Genomic DNA, 25,775 nt, shown 5'->3' on the forward strand with positions numbered 1-25,775 from the left:
GTAATGTTGACAGTAGTGAAACTTCTTGACAAATAAACTCCTCTATGTGATGGACAGAGCTTTATGCCAGACGGTAATGTAAAACATTAACATATGGTTACTTTAATTAACATCCTAGTTAGAAGTAACCATAAAAAAAATATTTCCTGCTGTTTTGTTTTTCATTGAAGTGTAGGGATGAGATAAACTGCCCAGTTAAAACCAATACTGGTATTATAATTCTGAATGAATGGTATTTTTCGATATTTGTTTCTTCCATGTCAAAACATGGATTTTTTATTTTTTTACTAATACTTTGTAAAAAACTGAAATATCAATTGGCTACAGCAGAAGTGCTAAATTATTTGGCTTTTAAATTAACATTTTCTAAAAATGAATACTTTTTATTCCTAAAATTTCCATTGCTTTGAAATATTATGTTATTGTAGAAAATGCAAAAAGCAATCAGTGTTGTTTTGATAATAATGCCGACAGAAACGAGCAACAAACACTTGGCATAAGAATTGGTATAGCATTGCTGAGAATAATAATGTACCTGTTACCATGTGGTGTGGTCTACTAGATGATACATGCAGTATGCAAGACTTGCCCCATCATTTTCACACTTTCATCATCAGACATTAGTCATTTTACAGAATGGCACCATCCCTAATCTGGAAGTATTTTACAAAGTGCAGTATCAGTGAAATACAATGCTCTATTTGCTTTAAAAGATTAAGAACAGGAGGAGCCACAACAAACTTAAAACTTAGCAATTCATTCATAGTTTACAATAAAAATAGAGAGCAGCTGACCTGTTGACTGTGTCTACACATTACACCTTTATCTGCCTGTATCTCTTGAGAAATTAACATGAAAACAGAGTTCTCCAAAATCGGTTTTCACTGTTTAGCACTGACTGTTCACAATGCCCAAATAGTGGTATGATCCTTGATTGTGACATGATGTTTGAGCAGAGTTTAAAAAAAATTAACACTGATAGAAGAATGTTGGTGATTTTTTTGTAGTGTTCAACCACTTATCACTTTTTGAGCAGTAAATGGTAGATGGACTAAGTTTTCTTCTATTGGCTATTTAATGTAATATTTTGATTCTTTGTATCTTGAAACCCAAGGAGTCAGAAATTTTCAAACTTTGTTGATTTCTAAGTTTACTACAGGAAATAATAGGAATAAAAAACTGATAATCAGATATTTCAGAAACCAGCTCTCTTGAGCTGTTTTAAGACTCAGGATACACTTTTTTTTTTTTTTTTTTAGAAAAAAAAAAAAACATAACCTCCATCCCTGCTGCAGCGGGTGGATGGGACATCTGTGTTCCACTGTAATTTTGTTGTGAGATCTATATATCTCAGTGATAATGAAATAAATGATCATCTTGTACTTTCATTTGTGATATATATTTTCAGCAAAGTACTTGGACCATATTTATGACTACAATTTGAGTGTCTCCTGTGACAGTCATATCGATCCTCTTATCTGTGATACAGTGTTAAACAATCTTTGCACAAAGCATTTTGACACTAGGTGCATAAGATTTTTGTTCTATGTCCCCATGTCAGTGCCTCATGAGTAAATGACTTAGGTAAAAATTAAATACCACATTTATATTATTATAAGACTAGGATTTTTCCCAGATCTATCATTTGAAAAATAAAGGGTCATTTTACATTCACAGAATAAACTAAATAAACTATTGCTGCTGGTTTCAACATTTTTATGTAGTGTAATAGATTAGTATAAGTGTCATCTTACATTTACAGATGAATCTTTGGAAACTGAGGTTATACGCAGATTTATTTTGAAGAATAAAGAAAGGTTATATAGCATCACAAAATTGCTGACACTAGTGTTCATATTCCTGCTGCTGGTTCTATCACAGCCAATGTCTAATTTGATTACTATTTGTTTTAATAGACTATTATTTAGCTTACTTAATTCTTTCACAAGGACTTGATCCTTGTTGTTGTTGTTTTTTATTTCATGTGAGGCAAATATGTGCTGTGACCAACTGGGATTCATCAGCTGTGGAATATAGACTGTCTGATGTTGTTCCTGTCACACAAGCTAAAGATGTTAATAGCATGAGCTCCATGACACTACATAGACACTTTTCTTATTTTTTGAAGAATGAATTATTGTTAATTGTTAGTCTGGATTGATTGGAAAAATCTTTCACAAAAGTAATAGTTGTTAATTAACTCCACTGAACAAGATGTAACATCAATTTTACCTAAATGTATTACACATTAGCAAAAGCAAAACCTAAGTATTTTCATAGTAGTGACAAAAAAGAGATAGCAACTAAATCTGTTTCTGTGCTCACTGCCATTCCATTTGCAGTAGGAACTGAAATGACTTTTTCAGCAACAGTATACATATCTGCAGGAGACAGCAAACGTCTAAATAGAAGCATGTTTCATGCAGCAATGATGTCAAAGCTTGCCATCAGGTATGGTGTGTCAGCTGCTCGTTCTACACAGCCAATGAGAGAGCACGAGGCAGAAGACATGTTTGGAAGCAAGAGATGAAGGAATATTGTCACATTATCACATCAGTATAGATGTTAAATTCACTACTTATTCAGAAGAAATAGCTATGTACTCAGGTTCCACTGTAACCCCAACCTCAGATATCATGACACATTCTGAAAAAAAAAAGAACCAATATTTGTGACAACCAAGATAATAATTTTTGATTGCTGCTCATATTTAGGAATACAAATTGGTCAGATGAAAATATCATCCCAAACAATGATACCAGTGATGACATTAATGATGAAAAATAGTGATACCATAGATAATTGGCAAAGTACGCAAGAGGAATGTGAAAATAAGAATTAATGTAAACCATTTCTTTTTGTTTTATTTTATTTATCCTTGTATTATCAAACTGTAGGTAATCAATAAGTGGGATAAGTTGAGAATGGGTATAATGTTAACCTTTTTGGACAAAAGCTTTATATTATTAAAACTGTTTGTAATTTTGATGAGTCAGAACATGTTAGGAATAAAATTCTCTCAAGCAGTCTTTAAAAAAGGGGACCTTTTTATATTCAAGTAAATATGGTAATTTGCATTAATTCAAATGATAAAAATACTGTAATTAATGAAATAAAATATGAGACATTTATGATACTGAATAATAAGGAGTAAGACATTTAGTGAACAGAGGGTTAACAATGAATCTTGAAGATAGCACAACCTACAGGTGCACTTGGTAATTATAAGAATTCTGCAAACAATTAGTGGACTCCCTTTTGGTAGTCAGACAGTGATACTTAGCAATAACATGCAGCAGATTTCCATTTGTTCTCTGATAAACTATCATTGGAAACATATGTCCCAGTGGTAGTGAAAGGGTTAAGGAAAATGTTCTTACAAACTATGCGATCCAACAAAACCTCATTACCTGGTTCAAAGCTACACTCTCTCAATACCTCTCTCTTAATTTTCCAAACTCCATACAGACAATACTCATTCATTCAAACAGAAAACATTCATTTCTGTCATGAAATAGCATTTTATTTTTGGCCAAATAGTTAAACTCCAGTGAAATAAGCAGAAAGCTGTTGACTGTTGTGGAACCTCAACCTTCAGAAACAAGTTAATAAACATTATCTATAAATTCTATCATGGAATGTTTCTCCACTGTCATGTGAAATCTGGGAATATTGCAAGTAAATGTGCACACAGGAAGAACATTTAGAACTTCTGCTTGCTTTCACATGAATAATACTACACACAGACAGTTGGGGTACACATATCCCATCCTGTACAGGGAGGCGACAGTAAGGGCATCTGGCCACAACTTAAACTAACTATGCCAACCCTGTGCAATACAGGGCAGAGGATCAAGAAAAAAAGAAAAAAATTGTGCACACAGGAAGGACCAGGCTATATAACAACAAACACAGCTGACATCTGTATTAGAAAAGACAGTGACTATCTGACTGGAAAGTACTTACACAATTTCAGGAAAAATTACTATAATTTCTAAAATCAGAGCCATCTACCCACAAAATAAGAAGCACAGTTTAGCATAAGATGTGATGCAACTTATAATTTTAAAGCTAAGGCTGCAAATTCTGACACGCATGTAGTAGACACACAATGGATTCTTGAAGTCTTAACACAGAAAAATGTTTCTGTTACGCAGTAATGTAATCTTTCTTTGTGCAGGCATTCCCAGTGGCCAGCCAGCCTGTGCAGACTCTGACTACAGTGACTGTGAGAGGTGGCACGGTTCTACGACAGCCGGCAGCTGGGATGAAGACCGGGGGAGCTGCAGCAGTGATACATGTTGCTCATGCAGTGATTCCAACTGCCCCTATGATGGTGCTGTTGACCATGGTGAACAAGGGCCTCTGCAGGTAAGGTGCTGTTTATTTTTTAGTAGCCATCAGTCTGAAGACTGGTTTGATGCATCCCTCCATGGTAGTCTATCTTGTGCAATTATTTTCATCTCTAGATAACTACTGCACCCTACATCCATACGGATGTGCTTACTATGTTCAAGCCTTGCCACCCCCAACCCCCCCCCCCCCCCTCCCAAAAAAAAAAAAAAAAAAAAAACAGTTCTCTTCTTTTAGTCAAGTTGTATCATAAAGTTCTTTTTCCCCAATTCAGTTTAGTACCTCTTCGTTAGTTATCCACCCATCCAATCTTCAGAGAGTAGCATTGGTTTCCTCAGTATATTAGATAAGGCTGCATAGCTGTAAAGATATTGACACTTACTCCATAATATTGCACAATATATTGTACAGGGTAAGGGTGAGATTGTACAATACACAGCAATTCCTGCTGAGACTTTGCAATTTGGGGACATGCAAACAACTGATACAGTGATGCCATATGGATATGAGTACATCAAGAAAGACAGATGAAAGGTATCATGTGTTCAAATCACAGTTGGGACAGTAGTTTGATTATATGTTTAATACTTATTACTAATCAGCTGTATAAACATTCAACAAAAATGTTGAAGTCCAGGCAAATGACACTGCAGCTATTTATTTGTTTCTTTTAGAAGCTTGAATTATTTATTGCAGAAATACGTAACAGAACTACTTACCAATCCTCTACAATATGTCACTTACTCCTTTCAGGTTTGTATATAGCTTCCAGCATTGTGGAATGTGAAATCTGACAAGTATACAAACAGTATCATCTCTGTCTACATGTGTAATTAAATTGTGATAGTGTTTTGCAATCATGAGTTATCAAACTGATGGTTTAATGATATGCACACATATAAGCACATCGTCACCCATTTCCTCTTCGTTTTCCATAGTACTGCCATAAAGTTCCTATCCTTTATGTAGCCCCTCTAAATATTCCCTTAGCTATCTAAACTCTTTGTTTATATCGTTGCGTCCCCATTATCCATGAGCTTCTTTAATTTCCTGTAAGTGTCGTCTACTGCTCTGCATTTTTTCCTCTGCCTCTCCTGGTTTTCCACTTTGCAGTTCCAGTCAATGTTATTGTTTAGGTGCCTGTATTCCACTTTGACTTCTTTCATTTGCTACATTTTACTTTATCCTTTCATTAATCAAATTGTGTTACTCAAGAATTTATGCTGAACTTTGTATTTTTGTCTAATTTTTCTTCACTACCCTCTTCAGTTCATCTCTCAAAGCTCCATTTCTAATTATTAGAGAGAGAGAGAGAGAGAGAGAGAGAGAGAGAGAGAGAGAGAGATAGATAGATAGAGTAGATGGATAGAGAGAGAGAGAGAGAGCGAGAGAGAGAGAGAGAGAGAGATCAAATTACTTCAGAGACACATATTTATAGGAGTGTAACTGGTCAGCATAACAAAGAACTTAAATGAGAATCTTTGAGAGAAAATTGACATTATTCCTGCAAAACTATGTTGGGTAAATTTAGAGAACAGTTAATTGAGAAAGACTGTGTTGTGTCCCACCTACTTATCGAATATGGGGTGCCTAGGAAATCTGCTTTCTTGGATCACTAGACAACAATTCAAGCAATTGTATTAATGAATTTTTATTACAGAAAGATAAATGACAACACACTTGGAGAATTTACAATAATGTGCCGCAGGCAATGGGTGACAGACAGAATAAGAAAATCTCTTCAGTATATACAATTCTTAATACACGTGAAATAGTACAGTTCCTTTGTTGCTGCTACACAAGTGCCTAATCTTGAACCTGCTGTTGAAGTCAGCAAATTGGGCCATGGCCAGGCAGCACAGCACTTATGTCCTCATCGTGTAGATGCCGCTGCTGTCTCGTTGTCCTAGAGAGGGGTTGGTCAGCATACTATTGGCTGAGGTCTTCACATCCCTCTCTGCTCTAACGTTTCTATCCAACATACCGGTGCATGACTTTTATGCTGTAACATCCCCCCCCCCCCAATGCAACAGACTGTCATCGTATAAGGAGCTCAACAATGGGAGGGGAGACAGGATGTGGCACTGGAATTGAAGCTTTGGCTGCAGGGGTCATCAGGCTTCCGATCGTACCTCACCATCCGGCTTTCGCACTAGCGGAAACATCACCTGGAAAACGGCCAGAAGGGTATGTGTCCACCTCCTGAGGCCTATAACCAGATGTAGAAGGTGATGGCTGCTGCAGAGTGAGTGGGTCTAGCTCCGTCAGTAGGACAAGAGTAGGCAAAGACTCTGTCTCCATGAGGTCGTCCCACAGTGTCGTGATGACACCCTCTGGCAGCTGTTGTGGCCTCACTGTCCTCAGGATCTGTGAATGTGGGGAGAGAGACACAGAAGGATCGCCATTCACATGACAGCAGCAAATTTGATTGTGATGTCAGCACTGCAGTCTGTCTGGGCCTGAAATGAGGGACATGCAAGTGCCAAGGCAATGAAGGATCTCACCTTGCGCCTATCTTCTGCTGCTGCAAAGCCTATCTTCTGCTGCTGCAAAAAATCCTGAAAAACACGATATCATATGGTGTGAAGTGATACTTGTGGCCTTCCTTCAGTTCCGGATGCTGAGGAGGGCGGAGCAGTGTCTGATGGCAGTGGCTGTGAAGCAATTCTGCCCGCAATGGTCCATATCTTAGATGTGAACAATATGATGTGAGAAAAAGTTGCAATGCTTGATCCCTGGTGTCTGCATTGCAAAATTGGGCCATCTGGTGCTTGAAAGCCCTCACAAAACATTCCGCTTAACCGTTTGACTGTGGATGGAATGGTGCACTAGTCAGATGCTGTATCCCAATTGCTTTCACAGAATGTTTCAAATTCATTTGACGTGAACTGAGGGCTGTTGTCCGACACTATGACTTAAGGTAAACCTTCAACACAAAAAATATAGGACAACACTTGAATTGTGCTACATGATGTCAATTTCATTGGCACAGCAAAAGGAAACTTGCTGTATGAGTCTACCACAATCAATCAACGAGTGCTCCATAAAGGTCCTGCAAAGTCTATGTGCACACATTGCCATGGCAATTGTGACTGAGGCCAAACAGAGAATTTTTGTGGTGGAGCAGCCTGATTTTCCACACTTGTGTGACACTGTGACATCATCTGTTCTATTTGGGTGTCCATACCCTGCTAAGTACAGTGCCGACTTGCTAACTGTTTCGTACAAACAATCCCCGAGCGCCCTGGTGAAGTAACTGCAACACTTCATTTTGCAAAGCTTTGAGATCAACACACATGACTGTCCACTGTCATTTTGAACAAGAATCACACCTTGCAGTAAAGTGAGGCTATGCTGATGTGCAAAGTATCAGCACACAACAGAGTTCTTTATGCTATGCAATGAGCAAGGTCAAGATATGTAAACATATTTCAGCAAAATGCTCAAATTTGAATCAGCTACCATGGCCTGTGCAATTTTCCTACAGTCCAGATGAAAGGATTGAAGCAATTCAGAATCCTGAGCATTGATGTGACAACAAGATGCAGCAAAAGTGTCAAAGTCGGTATCAGGGCCAATCAGAAGATGTAAAAGTGCATTCACATTATCATGTTCAGATGTCAGATGATACACAGTCTCATACTGATATTGAGACAACAACAAAGCCCAGCTTTGCAATTTTTGGAAGTTCATACAGGAACCATCTTCGCCAGATGAAACAAGGACTGCAGTGGCTTGTGATCCATTACTAAGTAGAATTTTCTGCTGTTAAATAATTGTGGAATTTGGTGACACCATACACAATAGCCAATGCCTCTCTCTCTATTTGTGAATAGGTACACTGAGCTTTGGACCTCACTTTTGATGTGAAAGTAATAGGCCTGTCTTTATCACCAGTTCTGTGCAAAAGCACTGCACCGATTCCATAAGAGGAAGCGCCAACTTGCAGCACAACTGGATCAAAGTGAACCAATCATCGAACACTGAGCAACGCATCTTTAAGTTTTTGAAAAGCTTCTTGGTACTTCTCTGTCCAAACAAAGAGGACATTCTTATGACACAAGCATTGCAATGGAATGGTGATTTGTACAGTGTTTGGTATGAACCAGATATAATAGTTCATTTTTCCTAAAACTGACTGCAATTTTGTGACATTGTGAGAAACTGGCAGGTCACGTATGGGTAACAAACGTGACTAAAGAGGATGTACGCCTTGGCTGTTTACGACATGACTAAGATTCTGTAACTCCTGTTTAAAACAAAAATCACACTTTAGGCCTGCACCAGATAACACATGAAACAAAGCACACAGATTTGCAATGTGTTCTTCAGGTGTATGACCTGCTGTGACAATATCAGTTTGGTACTTAAGCAGTCAGCTATTCTAAATACTGTTGGAAAATGGCGGGTGTGGAAGCACTGCCAAAAGGCAAGCACAAATATTTAAACAAGCCTAAATGAGAGTTAACTACACACACTCTTTGAGATTCTTCATCAAGAGGTATTTGACGATTTTTGAAAAGTAGCAACCAGTGCCTAATCTGTCCATGAGATCCTCTGGGCGTGGCAATGGATACGTATCAATCACAGTTTAAGGGTTGACTATAGACCTAAAGTCAACATAGAGGTGAATTTGAAGTGAAGTTTTGGGGAGCAAAACCATTGGACTTGCCAACTGACTAGCTTGTATGGGCACAATAGCTCTGCTATATTGCAATTCTTTATGTTCAGTAGTGACTTTGTCCCATAATGCAATGGGAACAGTTCTGGCCCAGCAAAATCTCAACTGAGCATTGCCTTTCATAGTAATGTGCAACAAAATTATTAGCCTTGCCTAAACCTTCAGAAAAGAGTTCAGGTAATTCTTTCAGCAAGCTAACTACACTGTCTTTAGCATTGAATGCAGACACTGACAACTCATTGTCCTGAATTTGAAAGCCAAACAAATCAAATGAATCAAGGCCAAATATGTTCTCACAATGTGATTGTAGCATAGTGAAAGTTACAGTTCATGTATGCGAGTGACACATAGCAGGCCAGGCAAAGTACATTTTCCAAGAACGGGAATGTCTTGTCTGATATAAGCCATAAGGTGCATGCTAGTTTTAGACAGGTGTGGGGAGCCTAATAGTTCATATGTGTTACGATTTAGCACTGTAAGAGAGGCACCTGTTTTCCATTAATATGCAAATGAACAAAAAGCTTGTTGGACTGGCAGAGCACTGAAGAAACTGTTCACTTCCTAGTTTTGCTAATGCCTGCACGAGGCTTTGAATACAAGGCATTGATCACTTGGGCCTTGTGACTAGATTTGTGAGTGGGCAGAATTCTTATGTTTGCTCCATTGCAATCATATGGATTGTACATATCCTTTCTTGCCACAAGCATAACACTGTGTTTGTCTTGATGGGCAGTCTTGGCTTTTGTGCCATGAATAGCACTGTGGGCATGACTTAATTCCATTCGCATGTTTAGAGAAGTGCTTATGTGGCACAGAGAAGTGTTAAAGCGGTATGGCACATGCAAGCTGCTGCTGCTGCCTAATGGGCTAATTGTGAGCAAAGGAGCCGCACGAGGTAGCCGCTCAGTCTGAGGTGTCTTGTCATGATTCACGCGGCTCACCCCGTCGGAGGTTCGAGTCCTCCCTAGGGCGTGTGTGTGTGTGTGTGTGTGTGTGTGTGGGGGGGGGGGGGGGTCCTTAGCATAAATTAGCTTAAGTTAGATTAATTAGTGTGTAAGCCTAGCGACTGATGGCCTTAGCAGTTTGGTCCCATAGCCCTTACCACAAATTTCCAATTTCGTGAGCAAGGGGTGACTCAACCTGACAAATTTGTGGCTGCACAAAGTTATTGGCTGACATGGCACCTGAACCGTACTGATCTAGTATTTGCACAACATATTGAAATGATGGATCAGACTGCTTCAAAACCTGTTATCTAACTCTGACATCAGTGACACTGTACATGATTGCATCACACAACATAACATCTGAATATAAAGCACCACAAACACATTTGAATTTGCATTTCCTCATCATACCCTGCAAATCTGTTATCCACTCATGATAAGTTTGTTCTGACCTTCTCTTGCAATTGAAGAATTGATACCTAGCTGCTACCACATTCACTTGTTGGTCATAATAGTTAGTTAGTGAATCTACTACAACAAGATCATAGGAAAGTTCACTAGGAGTGGTGTTAGGAAATAGTTTCTGGATGAGTTGAAAAATTACACTTCCTACCATGGACAATAAATGAGGGAGTTTCACAGTACCTAGTTCATTGTGAGGAATTATGTAGGCTTAAACTGTTGCAACCACTCGAGCCATTCCACTTCTTGTTCATGAAACTGGTGAAAAGGTGGTATAGCACTTGGAACAACTGTAGGTGTAGTTTGTTGTTCTGTTGGACATGCAGCATTGGCCAGTAGCTGCTACACCATCTTTAGCAGGGTTTTGTCCTGCCTGTTTGTCGAATATGGGGTGCCTATCAAACCTGCTTTCTCGGATTGCTAGACAAGAACTGAAGCAAATTGTATTAATGAATTTTTATTACAGTAAGATAAATGACAATATTTAACTTTGAGACTTTACAATGATGTGTCACAACCAAAGGACAACAGACAAAATAAGAAAATCTCTTCAGTGTATACAATTTCTAATATAAGTGAAATAACACAGTTCCTAAGCAGCTGCTATACAAGTGCCTAATCTTGACCCCACTGTCAAAGTTGGTGAACTGGGCTGCAGCCAGGTGGTGTGACGCTTGTGTCCTCTTCATGTAGATGCCGCTGCTGTCTTGCTGTTGTCTTAGAGATGGGTCAGTCAGCATACTATTGGCTGACATCTTCTTCACAGCCCTCTCTGCTCTAACATTCCTGTCCAGTGTGCCAGCACTTGACTTTTATTCTGGAACAGACTGTATGACAGTTCACTGTTTATCATGCACATGGATCGTGGCCAGCATGTAGAGGTACACACAGACAGTCATTATCCAGTGCATACACAAAAGGAATAGAAGAGAAAATCACTAATACTGGCACAAAGTACTATCCGTAAGGAACTGCACAGTGGCTCAAAGAGACTATGTGTAGTGGTAGGTGGAAACAGGTGGAAATGGCTTCAGATGTTCAGACTCAGCTAATGATGCAAAGTACTCTCAATTCACTATGTTTATTCAGGCAGTCAAGGTGAAATCAAATTGTAGATTATAGTTTGATGGGAAAAGAGCATGAGCTATAAACATTACCAAAATTTTCAAGTAAAATTTTCTTTTTGTAACCTGGTGATCCAATAAAGACATGGAAACAAAATTGTGTTATTCAGGCAGTCAAGGTGAAATCAAATTGTAGATTATAGTTTGATGGGAAAAGAGCATGAGCTATAAACATTACCAAAATTTTCAAGTAAAATTTTCTTTTTGTAACCTGGTGATCCAATAAAGACATGGAAACAAAATTGTGAATAAACTTTTGTTTGAAATTTAAGAAAACTGAATAAAAAAATGTTCATTCTTCTCAAAGTCAGACAAGCTTTGAAGTCCTTTTCAGAAGCCAGGGGTACATGAAAAATGTACCTTGTTTCAATGAACTTGCACTAAATACCTAGCAATCGGGTGAAGCCAATGGAAGCACTGAAGTTCTTTAAACGTCTTAAAGATTAAAGGACCTTTGCTTTGAGGACATTCTTCCATGTCTTCAGTACTTACAAACCAAAGGTTTGAAAATAAGTGATTCAAAACTGTTTAGTTCTGCAACATTAAGAATTGTGCCAGATATACAATGCTGGAGAAAACTGTATACTAGATCAACATTGCTGGTCTTTGATAAAAAAGGGTCAAAATGTTTTCAGAAATTTGTCAAGTTTTCCTTGTGAGTCCTAGATGCAGTGCATGTACTGAACCTGTGCATTTCTCATGCCTCCTCAATGGACAAAAGAAAGGAATCATTTGTTGATGAACACTGTCAAAGGAATTTTAATGTTCAAGTACAGTTTCAAGGTTATATCTTGTGAGGAATTTTATAGCCATATCCTTCAAGATAACAATTCAACTCTTCTCTCAGCAGCACATTCTATTGAAAAATATGCTTTGACAGGAAACACCATTGGCATTGGTAACTACTGCAAAGTGCATCACGGTAACTGCATTGTATCTGGAACAAACAAATACCATTGTTTAACACAATAGCAGGTTTTCAAAGTGTTCTTAGACCTACCTGCTAATATTGAGATTAGAACATGTTTATTACTCCAAAATGTAAAATGTAAACATTTTATTGCTTCTAAAATAAATTGTCAGCCTTTTTTTCTATATTTACTGCTATTTGTGAAACACTGTCCTGCTTTCAATAATTTTGAGTTGGTAATCCTATTACAAGCTGACCTGTACAACTGCATCTCAGAGATGGTTTCAAAGCCTCAACTCTTAAAAACTGAGTTTCATATTTAATTACAGCCCTAATCTGTCAAAAAAAGTTCCACGACTCAACAGTCTGTCAAGAAAAATCAAGTCTTCATACAGTGAATGACATGATATAGTTTTTTTTAAAATCATTATTGAACCACCCATTGATTATATTTTATGGCTACAGCACCAGAAGAAACACTACGTGGAGCAAGCAAGGAGCAGAAAACAAAATGTGACTCAAGCCAGTATCATATACGACAGTTGAATAGTCTTTTTCTTAATTTGCAGGGTCAATGTCAGTCATCGAATACTACTGGCTGGCGGCACAGACCACACCACCTGTTGGGTGGCTCTCGTCAAGCTCCTTGTCGAAGGCCTGTCTCTCCGTGTTATAGCACAGACTCCAGCTACAGCTGTGCTCGCCCACCACATCTGAGGTCGACGCCACACCACAAGCCTCAGCACCATTCACGAACAGGTGATTGAAACATGTTAGTGGCAGAAATCATCTTACAACATTGGCACTGAATGTCAGCAATTCAAGGCAAGAAATTTTTAAAGTTATAACTGCAAGTTTATTTTTTATATACTTTAATAAAATGCACCACTGTCTTGATACTCAGTTTAACAAGCATCAAAAATAAATATAATGAGAAAATGTTGTAGAAAGAAGATAGAGAAGGAGAGCTTTACTACTTATACTTGTGTTACATCCATGGGAGCAAAATGAAAATTTCTTTGCCAGGGAGTGAAAAACTATAGTTTTAGGTCAAAAATGCATTCCATCCAATATTTCCCCAATGAGCGGATCCCATCTTCAATGTGTTATTCTAGAATTTCTGCAAAATACCTATTTACAGCTGCCATAACCTCAGAACATTTTCCAGCCACAAATTTCTTTATTTAGTTTTTCCATGTACTGATTCAGCAACTGTTTGTTGCTTTGGAAAACTTTATTGAGTCCACTGCAGATTTTTGCCTTCTTATTATGCCATTTTCAAGTGGTTCTGAAAACTGCCATAATTATGATAATTACATAAACTTTGTACTTAATAATAGAAGATGAAAAATCGAGGCTTGTATATTTCTAATACAAGTACAGATAAGGGTATAAAATTTATATTGTGCTGTACAGCAATGACCAATTGAAAGAAGTGCAAGTCTGCTGGGTTAAAATGTTACGTACCCAATGACAGCATGAGTATACCTCCCGTCCAGTAAGTCCCCCCCGACCTGGGGTTCTGGGTGACTTTTCTGAACTGTACCTGTTTCCCTAAACCTCTCCAGTCCCTTTCCTTCACCCCTCTTCCTTCCATTCAACTCTTCTGCCAGAAGAAGTAGCCGCTGTCTCTGAAAGCTTGAAAAAGTTAAACCCTTTTGTGTTTGTGTTCCCCAGCCACTGCTTGGTGAGTAGATTTTTTATCCATCCATTTACATTATATTATCATTATATTATTAGCATTCTTTTGGTTTAAGAGGATTTCAAAAATTTTAAGTTGAATCTTTTACAAATGAAAGGCAAAAAATAGTTTGCAGATTTAATAAATGCATAAAATAGTTGCAGTGGATTGGACATCCCAGACTTGTGTTGAATTATATCCTCTAACATACAAAAATTGAACACCAGGAAACTGCAGAGGTTGTTAGCATAGCTTGGACTCGTCATGGACTCCTTACAGAGCATGTTTACAAACACGTAGATACAGCAACAAATTTGTGGACTAACTGTAAATGAAGTTATCAGTAATGGGGTGGCAGAAGTTGAAGAAATTGGTGTTTTTATATTTACATTGCTCACTGAGCATCTTTTCCTTGAATTATTTTTAGATGGGGATAGATTTCTAATTCTTCATGTACTGGTATGTTCACAAAGTATTCCTTCTTCATTGTACAAAGGATTACAAGGTGGTTTTCAGTACTGTGCACCATGTGATTCTCTTGTATTAGGTGAGCTGTGAAGGTGGGATTTATTTCCCATGGTTTTTTTTTCTTTTTAATTTTGTGTATCTATGAATTACATTTTAAATTCCTTCCAATTTGTCTGATGTGACTAGCCTTACAATAGAGTAATATATTTTTTATATGCTATTATTTTGGTATAAGACATGTGTTTTGTTAATGTTGTGTATTAAAAAATATAACAGAGGTGATTGTGATTTGTACATGATGTGTACATTATGTGTTTTTTTTTTAAAAAAAAAGGTTACTAAGCCTCTATGAGACCTCACCATAGAAAGAAAGTAACACTAATTCTTTTTTATGTAGCAACTCTACTGTGCCAGTTGATTCCTTTTAGGTTTCAAGAAGTTATATATTTGATCAATGATCACACTGTGATAATTTTTAGTATGGGCTATATTTCATAATTAATGTAGTTTCTTTTCTACTTGAAATGAAATTAAATGAGTGTATGGCATCGTTGCCCGGGAGGACCCATTCGGGTAAGTTTGGCCGCCAAGTACAAGTCTTATTTCATTCAATGCCATATTGGGCAACTTGTGTGCTGGTGATGAGGATGAAACGATGATAACAGAACACCCAGTCTATGAGTGGAGAAAATCCCCAACCAGCCGAAAATCAAACCCGGGCCCGCTTGCAAAGGAAGCAAGCACATTACCACCCAACTAAGCAGGCTTTTCTATCTCATTAGAATTTAGTGGTAGTTTAAGGAGCCTATTTATTGCAGAACAGAAGAATGTCTTTTTATGTTGAGCAGGATGGCATGATGCAACAGGAATTATGATGTTAGAAGATGTAGGTATATGATGAATTCCAAAAACATGTGTACATTGCTTCATAGTAATTGAAAGATCTAAAAAATTAATAGCTGTGTTTGACTTACAAGATAGTTTTATTATTTATTTTGCTACAGATATTTGCAGATAGGACATTTCTTGTTGTGAGCCACATATAAGATGAGGACATCATCAACATAATGTTTATGTTTTCTTTGAATAATTTGTTTTCCAAACAATTAATAAAAATATCTGCCAGTATACCTCCTGTGGGAAAGCCCACAGCTAATACATCTTTTTGAAGGTAGATTTTGTTATGAATAGTACAGCAGTTGTATTTGAAAACAATTTCCAGTAATTCAATAATTTCTATGATTGCTACTGGAGGAAGTGTCTTGTGCATCAGCAAATTATTTTTTATTGCTGTAATTGTTTCATTTATAGGAATATTTCTGTATGTCTCTGCTATATCAAGCGAAGTGAACATTGCATTAGCATCAACCTGGAGACCTCATCCACTACAACTATTTTGTGCTGTTATTAAATCTAAAAACTATTTTAGCCTTTTATTTGGAAAACATGCAACTTGGTATTTCAGATATGTGAAAACAGAAATCCTCTTCAACCCAGAGAATACTTATAATGTAATAAATTACACTCATGCAATCATTGGGCACACAACATTTTAAAACCACCTGACTTTCAGTTTGATCAATTGGATGTTGCTCTGCAGCATAATATGTTTTACAGTCTGTATGTACTTATGTCTATATGTACTTATATTTTATATATGTAAGCCGTGTTTTTTCATATTCTGTTATATGCAATGTTTATATATCTATCATAATTACGGCAGTTTTCAGAACCACTTTAAAATGACATAATATAAAGCCTAAACTGGAAGTGGACTCGATAAAGTTCTCAACAGTTGCTGCAGTTTTTCACTTCTTTTTTTTTAAATAAATTTCTTTGGCTGCAGGAATAGATAAAAGTCAATTGGTGCTAAACTTGTTGATTAGTGTGGTTGTTGCAACAATTTGTACTTCAAATCTTTCACCATTTGCACGAATAAAGAGTTTACATTGTCCTGATGAATGCCAGTTCTTTTGGTTTTCAGTTTGGGCTCATCTCAGGTATTCGTTCATTACTTTGTGCCTAAAATTATGTCATTGTTTTACTTTTTGTAGGTAACCAGTTAGAAGAACCCTTTTTAATTCCAGAAAGCAATAGCCATCTGTTCCACACATGGATTTAATTGCTGTTTCACTTCTTACATAAAGCTGTAAACCAATATCTCACCTACATTAATAAATTAGTGGATAAAATGGTTAAAACATTGTGAAGAAATGTTTTATATACTAACAATATGTAAAAAACATTCCACAGATTAAGTTGACATTTTACTTACATTATTTCACAGGATGTACCAAAATTTAAAATTCAGCGATATTTACACACAGCATATACCATTACAAAAATAATGACTGTCAACACCATCTCTTTGCCAGTCTGAAAAGATTTCCCATTGTCCTCATATGCGATACTAGAGGTATTTTATAATTAAATTAAGAAATGTTATGAATGCATTCTACTGCCTAAAATTAGTACATAGCACCACACACTTCACAAACTGTCAGAGTTTGAAGATTAGTGTATGTGATAAGGGTGTCCCATAAAGAATGCAGTTTATTAATTAAGCACTTCTTTCAGCTTGTTACATTGCTGGACCTGAAATTTAAGCAATTTTCTCTGTTGATATTGGTAACTGCAATACCAGCCATGATTACCAATTTTAATTGTCAGTCGGCATTTGTGCATATTGTTATCAGCTAAAATTGAATGATACATAGTGGATCAACGTCCAGATTTTGAAAGTGCACTTAAAATATGGTGCATGTTTTTCAGAGACCATTAAAATATTTAATGTAACTTTTACTTAGCAAAATGTGGCTAATACATCAACAGTGCAGAGACTGGTAAGGAAATTTGAAGATAGAGGATAGAACATGAGTAATGATAGTTTTATAAGACAGTCTGAAAACAAATCAAAAGCCATATGGGGTATTGTGAAGACTGAAACGGGGAAGAGTTGTGAAAACCAGGACATTAGCCTCAAAAATTTAAAAAATGTCAATATTAATAAACAAGATTTGCCAAATTATATTAACAATTATTTCATAAATGCAACAACTTCATTAAGCTAAAAATTCACAAGCGAAGAAAAACCTGAATATCCAAAAACAGCTTGTAGGATGAGGGTAGAGCCACCAAATGTGGGTGAAGTGTTGAAAGTGATACAAAGCTTGAAACCCAAAATGTCGGCTGGCATAGATGAGGTGCCTGTGTCAATCATAACAAGGACAGCACCACAAATCGCAAAGCCCTTTGCACACATAGCCAATTTATCATTCAGTGAAGGTGCTTTTCCAGAGAGGCTGAAAATTTCAAAAGTGAAGCCATTATTTAAAAACAGCGGCAAGTATAAGGTAGAAAACTATCGCCCAATATCTCTCCTCCCAGCATTTTCAAAAATATTAGAAAAAACTGATGAAGCACCGAATCAACAAATATCTAAATGACCATAATTTACTTAACAGAAATCAGCATGGCTTCCAAGCACATAAAAATACTGAAACAGCAGTAATGTGCTACACTGAACAAAAAATCAAAAATCTAGAAAAAGATTATAGTTTAGTAGGAATAAATCTAGACCTCTCCAAAGCTTTTGACACTGTGAACCAGGACATTCTTTTAGAAAAATTGGAAGCGTTGGGCATACATGGGATGGGGAAAAAATGGTTTGAATCATACCTAAAAAACAGAACACAGGTTGTGGGACTGACATCAACTTACTCCAACCACAAAATAAATTCAGTATCAGAGGCAAAAAATGTAGAAATAGGAGTACCACAAGGCAGCATCCTAGGGGCCATATTGTTTCTTGTCTATATAAATGATTTTCACACCTCAGATGATGCAGCCAAAGCAATAATATTTGCAGATGATACTAGTGTGATAATAAGTGCACCAAAGCAATTGCTACCAACCACTTCTGATAAAGTACTAAATTACATCCACTCTTGGCTCAATGCAAACAGGTTGACATTGAATGTAAATAAAACAAATTATATGCAGTTTGGGAAAAGATGTCAAAATGTAAATCTCGATCTGGTGTGGGGTGACAAAGCCTTAGACAGAGTGATATCTACAAAATTGCTGGGGATTCATGTGGATGAAAACTTAAATTTTAATGACCACGTAATAAAACTTGCACAGAAACTTAATTCAGCCTGTTTTGCCCTCATAATTATTGCAAATGTTTGTACCTCAGAGGGTGCCAGAATGGCATATTTCGGCTATTTTCAATCTCTTGCCACACACAGAATAATATTTTGGGGTTCCGCAACAGAGCGCATAAAACAAATTTTTCTGTTGCAGAAGAGGGCCATCCAAATAATAACTCACAGTCATCCACAGACACACTGCAAATCAATATTCAAAAATCTTAGAATACTTACTATACCATCATTATACATATACAAATGTGTAATGTATGTCAGGACCCACATTGCAGATTTTCAGACAAATGCCGACTTTCATAACTACAATACCCGTAATAGCGCAGCACTCCATACTCAGCGAACAAAAAGAACGAATACACAAAGGCATGTGAGCCATATCGGTGCAAAACTGTACAACGCACTGCCAATCAACATCAGGCAGTTAGAAGATGATAACAAATTTAAAACAGAATTTAAAATATTTCTAGTAGAACAATGCTTTTATTCTGTAAATGACTATGTAGGTCAATAAATTTTTTCTGATGATATTTATAAAGGCAAAATGGAAAATACTCTATCTGTACCTAACCATTCATTACATTTACATACTTAAAGGACAGCTGTTGTGTGATGTAAATATATACTTAAGCAGTGTTGTGTATATAAGGACTTGCCGTTTAGGGAGGAAAAAACTAAAGCCTTATGAAAAACAGACCTTGCATTTAAAATAACAAGCAGGGATGTATATAGGCTATATTAATTTCATTGTATTATTTTGTTTTGTACTTTTTTACGTATATATTGTTGGTGTCCCATTTCTTTGAAATGGCTTACATGTACCCTTGACAACATCCATACAATATTTATTGTCAACGGGTGGATAAATAAAATAAATAAAAATAAATAAATCAAATCAGCTGGATGTCTTTGTTCTTGTTGATCAGTAGAGAATGTCGCTCTTGTCAGTGAGAGCACTGCTACAAGTCCAATGAAGTCAATTTGCCACCGTCCTCAACAATTAGCGATTCCAAAAAGCACTTTGCATTGAATTTTGACATAACATCTGAATTTGAATCCTTTTACAGTCCAACTAACACAGAAGTTGAAGTCTACAGACCATTTGAAGCATCAAACATTTGCATAGCGGGTAATCACAAAACAAGAATTCTGTAGTGACTTTCATAAGAAAATAATATTTAGTGATGAGGCACACTTCCAGCTTAATAGTTATGTGAATAAACAAACTTGCCAGATTTGGGGCCCAGAGTATCCTCGCATGGCCCATGAGAAGTGTCTTTATCCAGAAAGAGTCACTGTTTGGTGAAGGTTTTGAGCTACCAGAGTAATTGGGCTATATTATTTTTGAAAACAAGACTGGAAGAGCAGTGACAGTGACTCTGATCGTTACACCACATGATAACACAGCATTTATGACTACAACTGGAAGAACTGAATGTGGAAAATATGTGGTTCTAACAGGATAGGGAAACCTGCCACATCGCTGTTAAAACAACAAGGTTGCTGAGAGAATGGTTCCCTGCTCACCTCATCTCTCGCAAAGGCAGTCAGAACTGGCTACCAATATGATATTTGACGCAATGAGACTTTATTGTGGGGCTATATGAAAACTTGTGTTTATGTGAACAATCCACAAACTGTCCTTCAATTCAGAGGAAAAAGTTAGACATGTCTTGGGTCAAATTCAAGTGGAACTTTAGTCCAGAGTTGTCAAAAATATTGTCCACAGAGTGGATGCATGCAGACAAACCAATGGAGGATAATTTGCCTGATATTTTGTTTCATGTTTAGTCACAGTCTTTGTGTTTCATATTGACATAATAATACTAGCAATTTTCATATAAATTATGTGTTTTATTATTAAAATAAATCTGTTTTCTTGTGGGACACACCATAGAGCCTGTTGTGAAACATAGCACTAAGATGTAGCATTTACTTTTTGTATTTAAACGAAGGACTGCTGGTGGTAACACAAATGAAGTCGTTTACATCACATACTTTGATACTTGCAAAAAAAAAAAAAACTCATCAAGACCTACAAATGAAGTATCAATATAAGTAATTAAGTTTGTATGGAGCCCTCAGAGCATGAGTCCTATTCATACTTGGCTGAGATTTTTAGTTCTCTTACAGCAGAAGATGCTCTTCTGTTAGGATCTAACAAAAACAAGATAAAAAGTTATATATATATTAGCATTAGTGTGCTCTCTTTCTTAAAGTAACCCAGTCAACTAAGGTCTGGAATTGATGTCAGGTCAATAGGAAAACATGAAAGAGACCAATCACTGTTTGTGTACCATTTTATGTTCATACAGGATAATAATTATTCACACCTATAGTTTTTGCAAACTGTTGTTGATTATAAGTAACACAGCAATAAAGCATAACTTTTGATTTCACAGATGATGTTCCAGCATACGAGAAACCAAACTATCCCACGTCACAGTCATCTAACAGCAATACTTTAGGAAGTGGCACAGGCAGTCAGAGAGTTAACAAACTAGCCAGCATGTTTGCTAATGGACCATTTCCACTTGGTAATTCAGCATCAAGTTCCAGTTCTGGAGATCAACATGAGAAACAGCCTTTAAATGCCAGTGAACCTATTCGATAATACTGTTTGTTGGCAATGACGTACCAAACTAAAAGACTGCCTAAATTGTAATTTTATTATATTTTCATTTTATAGAACTTTGAAACTGCATTTTATAGCTGATTAACTGCCATTTTGTATTTAATGATGTATATTGAACTGGTAGCAAAAATGTTAAAATTGTTATTACAACTATAGCTTATCACATTTGGTATATCATGGAATTTCTATACAGCATGCACCCAGAAGAGGCCTACTGTGGGATGGGAGGGGGAGTGTCTAACCAGAAAAAAATTTAATAATACTGAAGGCCTAAAAGGCCTAAAAGAATTGGTGGTATAATATTGCCTCTGAAATACCTGTAACTAAAATTCTGTGAAAGGACTATCCAAAAGGCATTTATTCTGTCCTTTACATCTTCACCACATATTGGATTATTCCTTGTTAATATAGCAAATAAAACAAATACTATGAATAATAACACCTGCACAACACATGTTATATGTACTGTTGCCACTGTGCACTAAAGTCTCACTGACTACTTTTGTATTACACAGTAGAAATGTTCTCCATTTAAGATTAATGGGCTACGTCTACATGTCATAAATTTTGCAATTTTGTGGTAACTGATTTAGATACGATCATTGGTATTCCTACTACCAATCAAGGTGAGTACTGGCTGTATTAAAATAATTTATTGAAACGGCTTTGATTTAGTTCAAAAGTCTATAATACATAAAAGGCAAATAAAAGTTTTATGCTAATTTAGTTAATTACATAGTATTTTAGCACTTGAATTAATTTTGGATGACATAATGACAGAAATCAGTAATATGTGGAATCAGTTCTGTTAGAATACTCTGGAACACTGTACAGGACAGACAGACAGTAAGTGACAAAGTATCACTCTGTAATAATAAGTAACATACTGTCATTGTATTATGGTGATCTTCAGTTCATGATATGCATGGAAATATGTGACAAATGATGATTTAGAATTGTTATTTCATTCTACTGATTATGTGTTTTCAGTCTTATATGACTTTTAAAAACAATTGTGAAGATTGGCCATTGATGCACATGCATCATAAAGGATAATGTATTGAAACCTTAGCAACAATGGCCAAAGAGAGTAAACAGTTAACTTATTTGGAGTGTATTGTGGCAGGTCACCTGAAAACCAATATGTTTATTAGAGAATTCATTTACAATCATATTACTTATGCTCATGAAATTCACAATGTTAGCATACATTGAATAATTTTGTTAACATTAATGTCATTGTTTTCCAAGGGACTGATGAAGGATTGTAAATTAATTTTAAAGTATAGTTAATGCACAATAAACATAAATCTAATTATGAAAAAACTCTGTTCCACATCTCCTGTTTTCCAGTTCATGCTATTAATACAATACATTATTTGTGACACTGGTTTGGTAACATGTTTTTCACAAAACTAGTGACCAATTCCGCTGCATTGTGCAGTCATAGACCATAATGAAAGCAATTAAATTTAAGCTGACTAGTCAAACAATTTTAGTGTCCTCTTAAGAAATCTGTAGAGGAATTGTGTATGTGTCAAACGCTGTGGTACATTTTAGAACGACATGCATATCAGTTATTTTATGTTGTACCTCAAGTGTACTGTATGTATTATATTGTAAATAACAGAAATAATCCATGACAGCATAAAAATCTTTTTGTAAGTAATTAGTATGAATGGAATGATGTATTGCCTACACAAAATGTAAATATGTGCTGATCTGTAAACTTCGGACAGTGGTTCTGCACACAGATTATGATTGCTGATGTTACTAACGACAAGTTTAAGTTTCCTCTGCTCTTAAATTGTTTTTGTAAATAAAAGTGCTTTAAAACAATAAGAAGATGCTCACTTAATATATATTCTGATATAAAGACACAGATTGTATCATAAACCATATGATCATGTACTACCGTGTATTCAATAGTTTAAGATGAAAAACTCATTGTGAACATAACATTGGTTTATTTGGAAGTAGATAAGTATCAGCAGATAATACCAGCACTGAAGCCATTGTCTTGGTTCAAAAAGTTTCACTTAGTTTATCCCACTCTCCCAACATTTCAGAAAATCATATTGTTTGTTGTTATTCCCAATGAATCATACATAAAATCCACAAATACTAGAGCTAACATGTTCACAGGTTCCTTAACGCAGCTACTGCTCATAGCTCACACGTGACTAATTAAGTTGCCCTGTACATGAACAGATAAATTTTTCCTAACAAATACAGTAGCTTATAAATGTGTTTAGTTATCTCAGACATGAAAAGGTACCTCAAAATATTGCTGTCATGTATAATTATAAAAGTTATTCTTAAAATTATTTGTTTGTCACTGTGTGTTTTGAGATTATATTATAGACCGTGGTAACATGTTCTTTGGAAAACATTGGCAAATCTCATGAACTAATTGTCACCTATTTTAAGGTTTAAGCACAAAAATGCTTCTTACTTTTCTTCACTAGAAGATGTAAACTTTCCCATGACATTTTATGTCTGTAGGAAGAACAGCAAACTTATATCCCTTTAGCAAAGGTTTCTTAAGGTTACTTTTCTAAATGTATGCCAAATTTCAATACTTTCCACAGTACAATTAATTTCAGCCTGTGTTCATGGATAAAATGAAAAACAAAACCCTCTTTTCCTTTAGTAGTGTATATTTTATTCAATTAATCTTACATCATAATGTTTCATGAAATTTCTGCTTCTTTGTTTTCAACATTATCTGACAGGAGGCAACATTCAACTGATTGCACTATGAAGAAAGGCAGTCATTGGACGTTGTTTGGGTTGGCTAATGTATTTACAGCTTCATTACTCTCACGTCAAGCTGTAACCAATCAAAAGTCTGCATCTACATCCATACAGTACTAATTACCATGAAATGCATGGCTGAGGGTACTTCCAATTGTACCATACATTACAATTTTTGCCTGCTCCATTTATGTATGTACCATAAGTGTGCAGAAACAAACTCAACTTAAGAGTATACCTATTATAAAACCCCAATGACTGTTAAAGGCTTAGACCTTTTCTCTTTTGATAAACAGATGTGTGCAACAAAAAAATACATTTGATTGTTCTAAATCAGAATAAAATAATCCTGTAGGAATACATCTTAGAACAGTCAACAAAAATAGATCTGCATGAAGAAACCAGTAACAAGGATTGATATGATTTTTTTTTTTTTTTTTTCAAAATTATATTTGAGAATATGGAATATATTAAATGCCCTCTGAAAAAATGATACAATAAATAACATACAGTTTATTTGTGCAATAAAATATTTGTAGCTGTTAACATATTTTGAGAGCTGTTTGTTTTCCTTATTTATGAAAAATAAAAATTTTTATAGTATCAGACAAATTGTGATAAAAGGTGAAACTCAATAAACTGATACAGTGTTTCTCTGAATAGTTTCAGCGATGTATGTAGCCGTCCTGACATAGTCTGTCTGATATATATTTGTGCAGATAATTAAAAATGTGAATTTCATGGTCATCTTCTTCTAAAGTAAAAGTTCTTCCACTTCAGTAGGTCAATTCGAGGTATGAGTTTCTTGAATAACAGATATACATATATATAATAGTCAATGTTGTTACTTTTTGTGGTGCATAAATAGTGTTGTTGACATTAGAACTGTTCCTAGCATCACATTACAAAAAAGTGAACAACTGCTAATGAAATGGTGGTGCATTTAACTGAAACAAATTTAAAAGTAATGAATAATCACACACCGAAAGGGTGTTTATGTTTCGTACTACTGTCAGCATCTCATGCTCTTGTAGAAGTAAACTTGAACTACATTGACTTTTGTTATATATTTTAGTAAGCTGGGCTTTTATAAAGTTTTGTATAGACTTTTGTATATCAATGTAATGTAACATAATGTACATAATGTAACAAACACACAAGTGTAAAATAAAATTCAATTCTTTTTAAGAGAGTCTTAAAACATTCTTTCCCGCTGAACTGAAAAATTTGAGAAAATGGAAATTTTAACCACAAATATACAAGAAAGAAAGGAGGTGTTACTTTTGAATCTGGCAGAAGGTCCAGTAAAACATATCAATGTGAGTTTCTTTTAACAATTTTAACGCACTTTTTAAATAGAAGAAAATGAGAACAGAGGTACAGAAGCAAAAATATTTGAATTTTTCCCCTATATTCATGCTGAAGCAAAAAAAGGACTATTATCACATTTATGCAATCTACATCTATATCCACATCTATACTCTGCAAACCACAATGAGGTTCATGGCAGAATGTGCATCCCATTGTACCAGTTACTGGGGTTTCTTCCTGTTCCATTCACGAATGGAGTATAGGAAGAATGATTGTTTGA

The 25,775-nt window shown here is 35.9% G+C and overlaps 1 protein-coding gene across 1 annotated transcript in view; it reads left to right on the forward strand.

Annotated features, from left to right (window-relative positions):
* Positions 1–25,372, forward strand: part of LOC124545845 (protein sax-3-like) — a 95,278-nt gene extending 69,906 nt beyond the window's left edge. Inside the window, exons 20-22 of the mRNA XM_047124803.1 lie at positions 4,181–4,371; positions 13,047–13,236; positions 21,195–25,372. Of these exons, the coding sequence (XP_046980759.1) occupies positions 4,181–4,371; positions 13,047–13,236; positions 21,195–21,406 (593 nt within the window). The 3' untranslated portion in view covers positions 21,407–25,372. The remainder of the gene's footprint in view (positions 1–4,180; positions 4,372–13,046; positions 13,237–21,194) is intronic.
* The last annotated feature ends 403 nt before the right edge of the window (positions 25,373–25,775 follow it).

The sequence above is a fragment of the Schistocerca americana genome, chromosome 8 (genome assembly GCF_021461395.2).
Source record: "Schistocerca americana isolate TAMUIC-IGC-003095 chromosome 8, iqSchAmer2.1, whole genome shotgun sequence".
Lineage (NCBI taxonomy): Eukaryota > Metazoa > Arthropoda > Insecta > Orthoptera > Acrididae > Schistocerca > Schistocerca americana.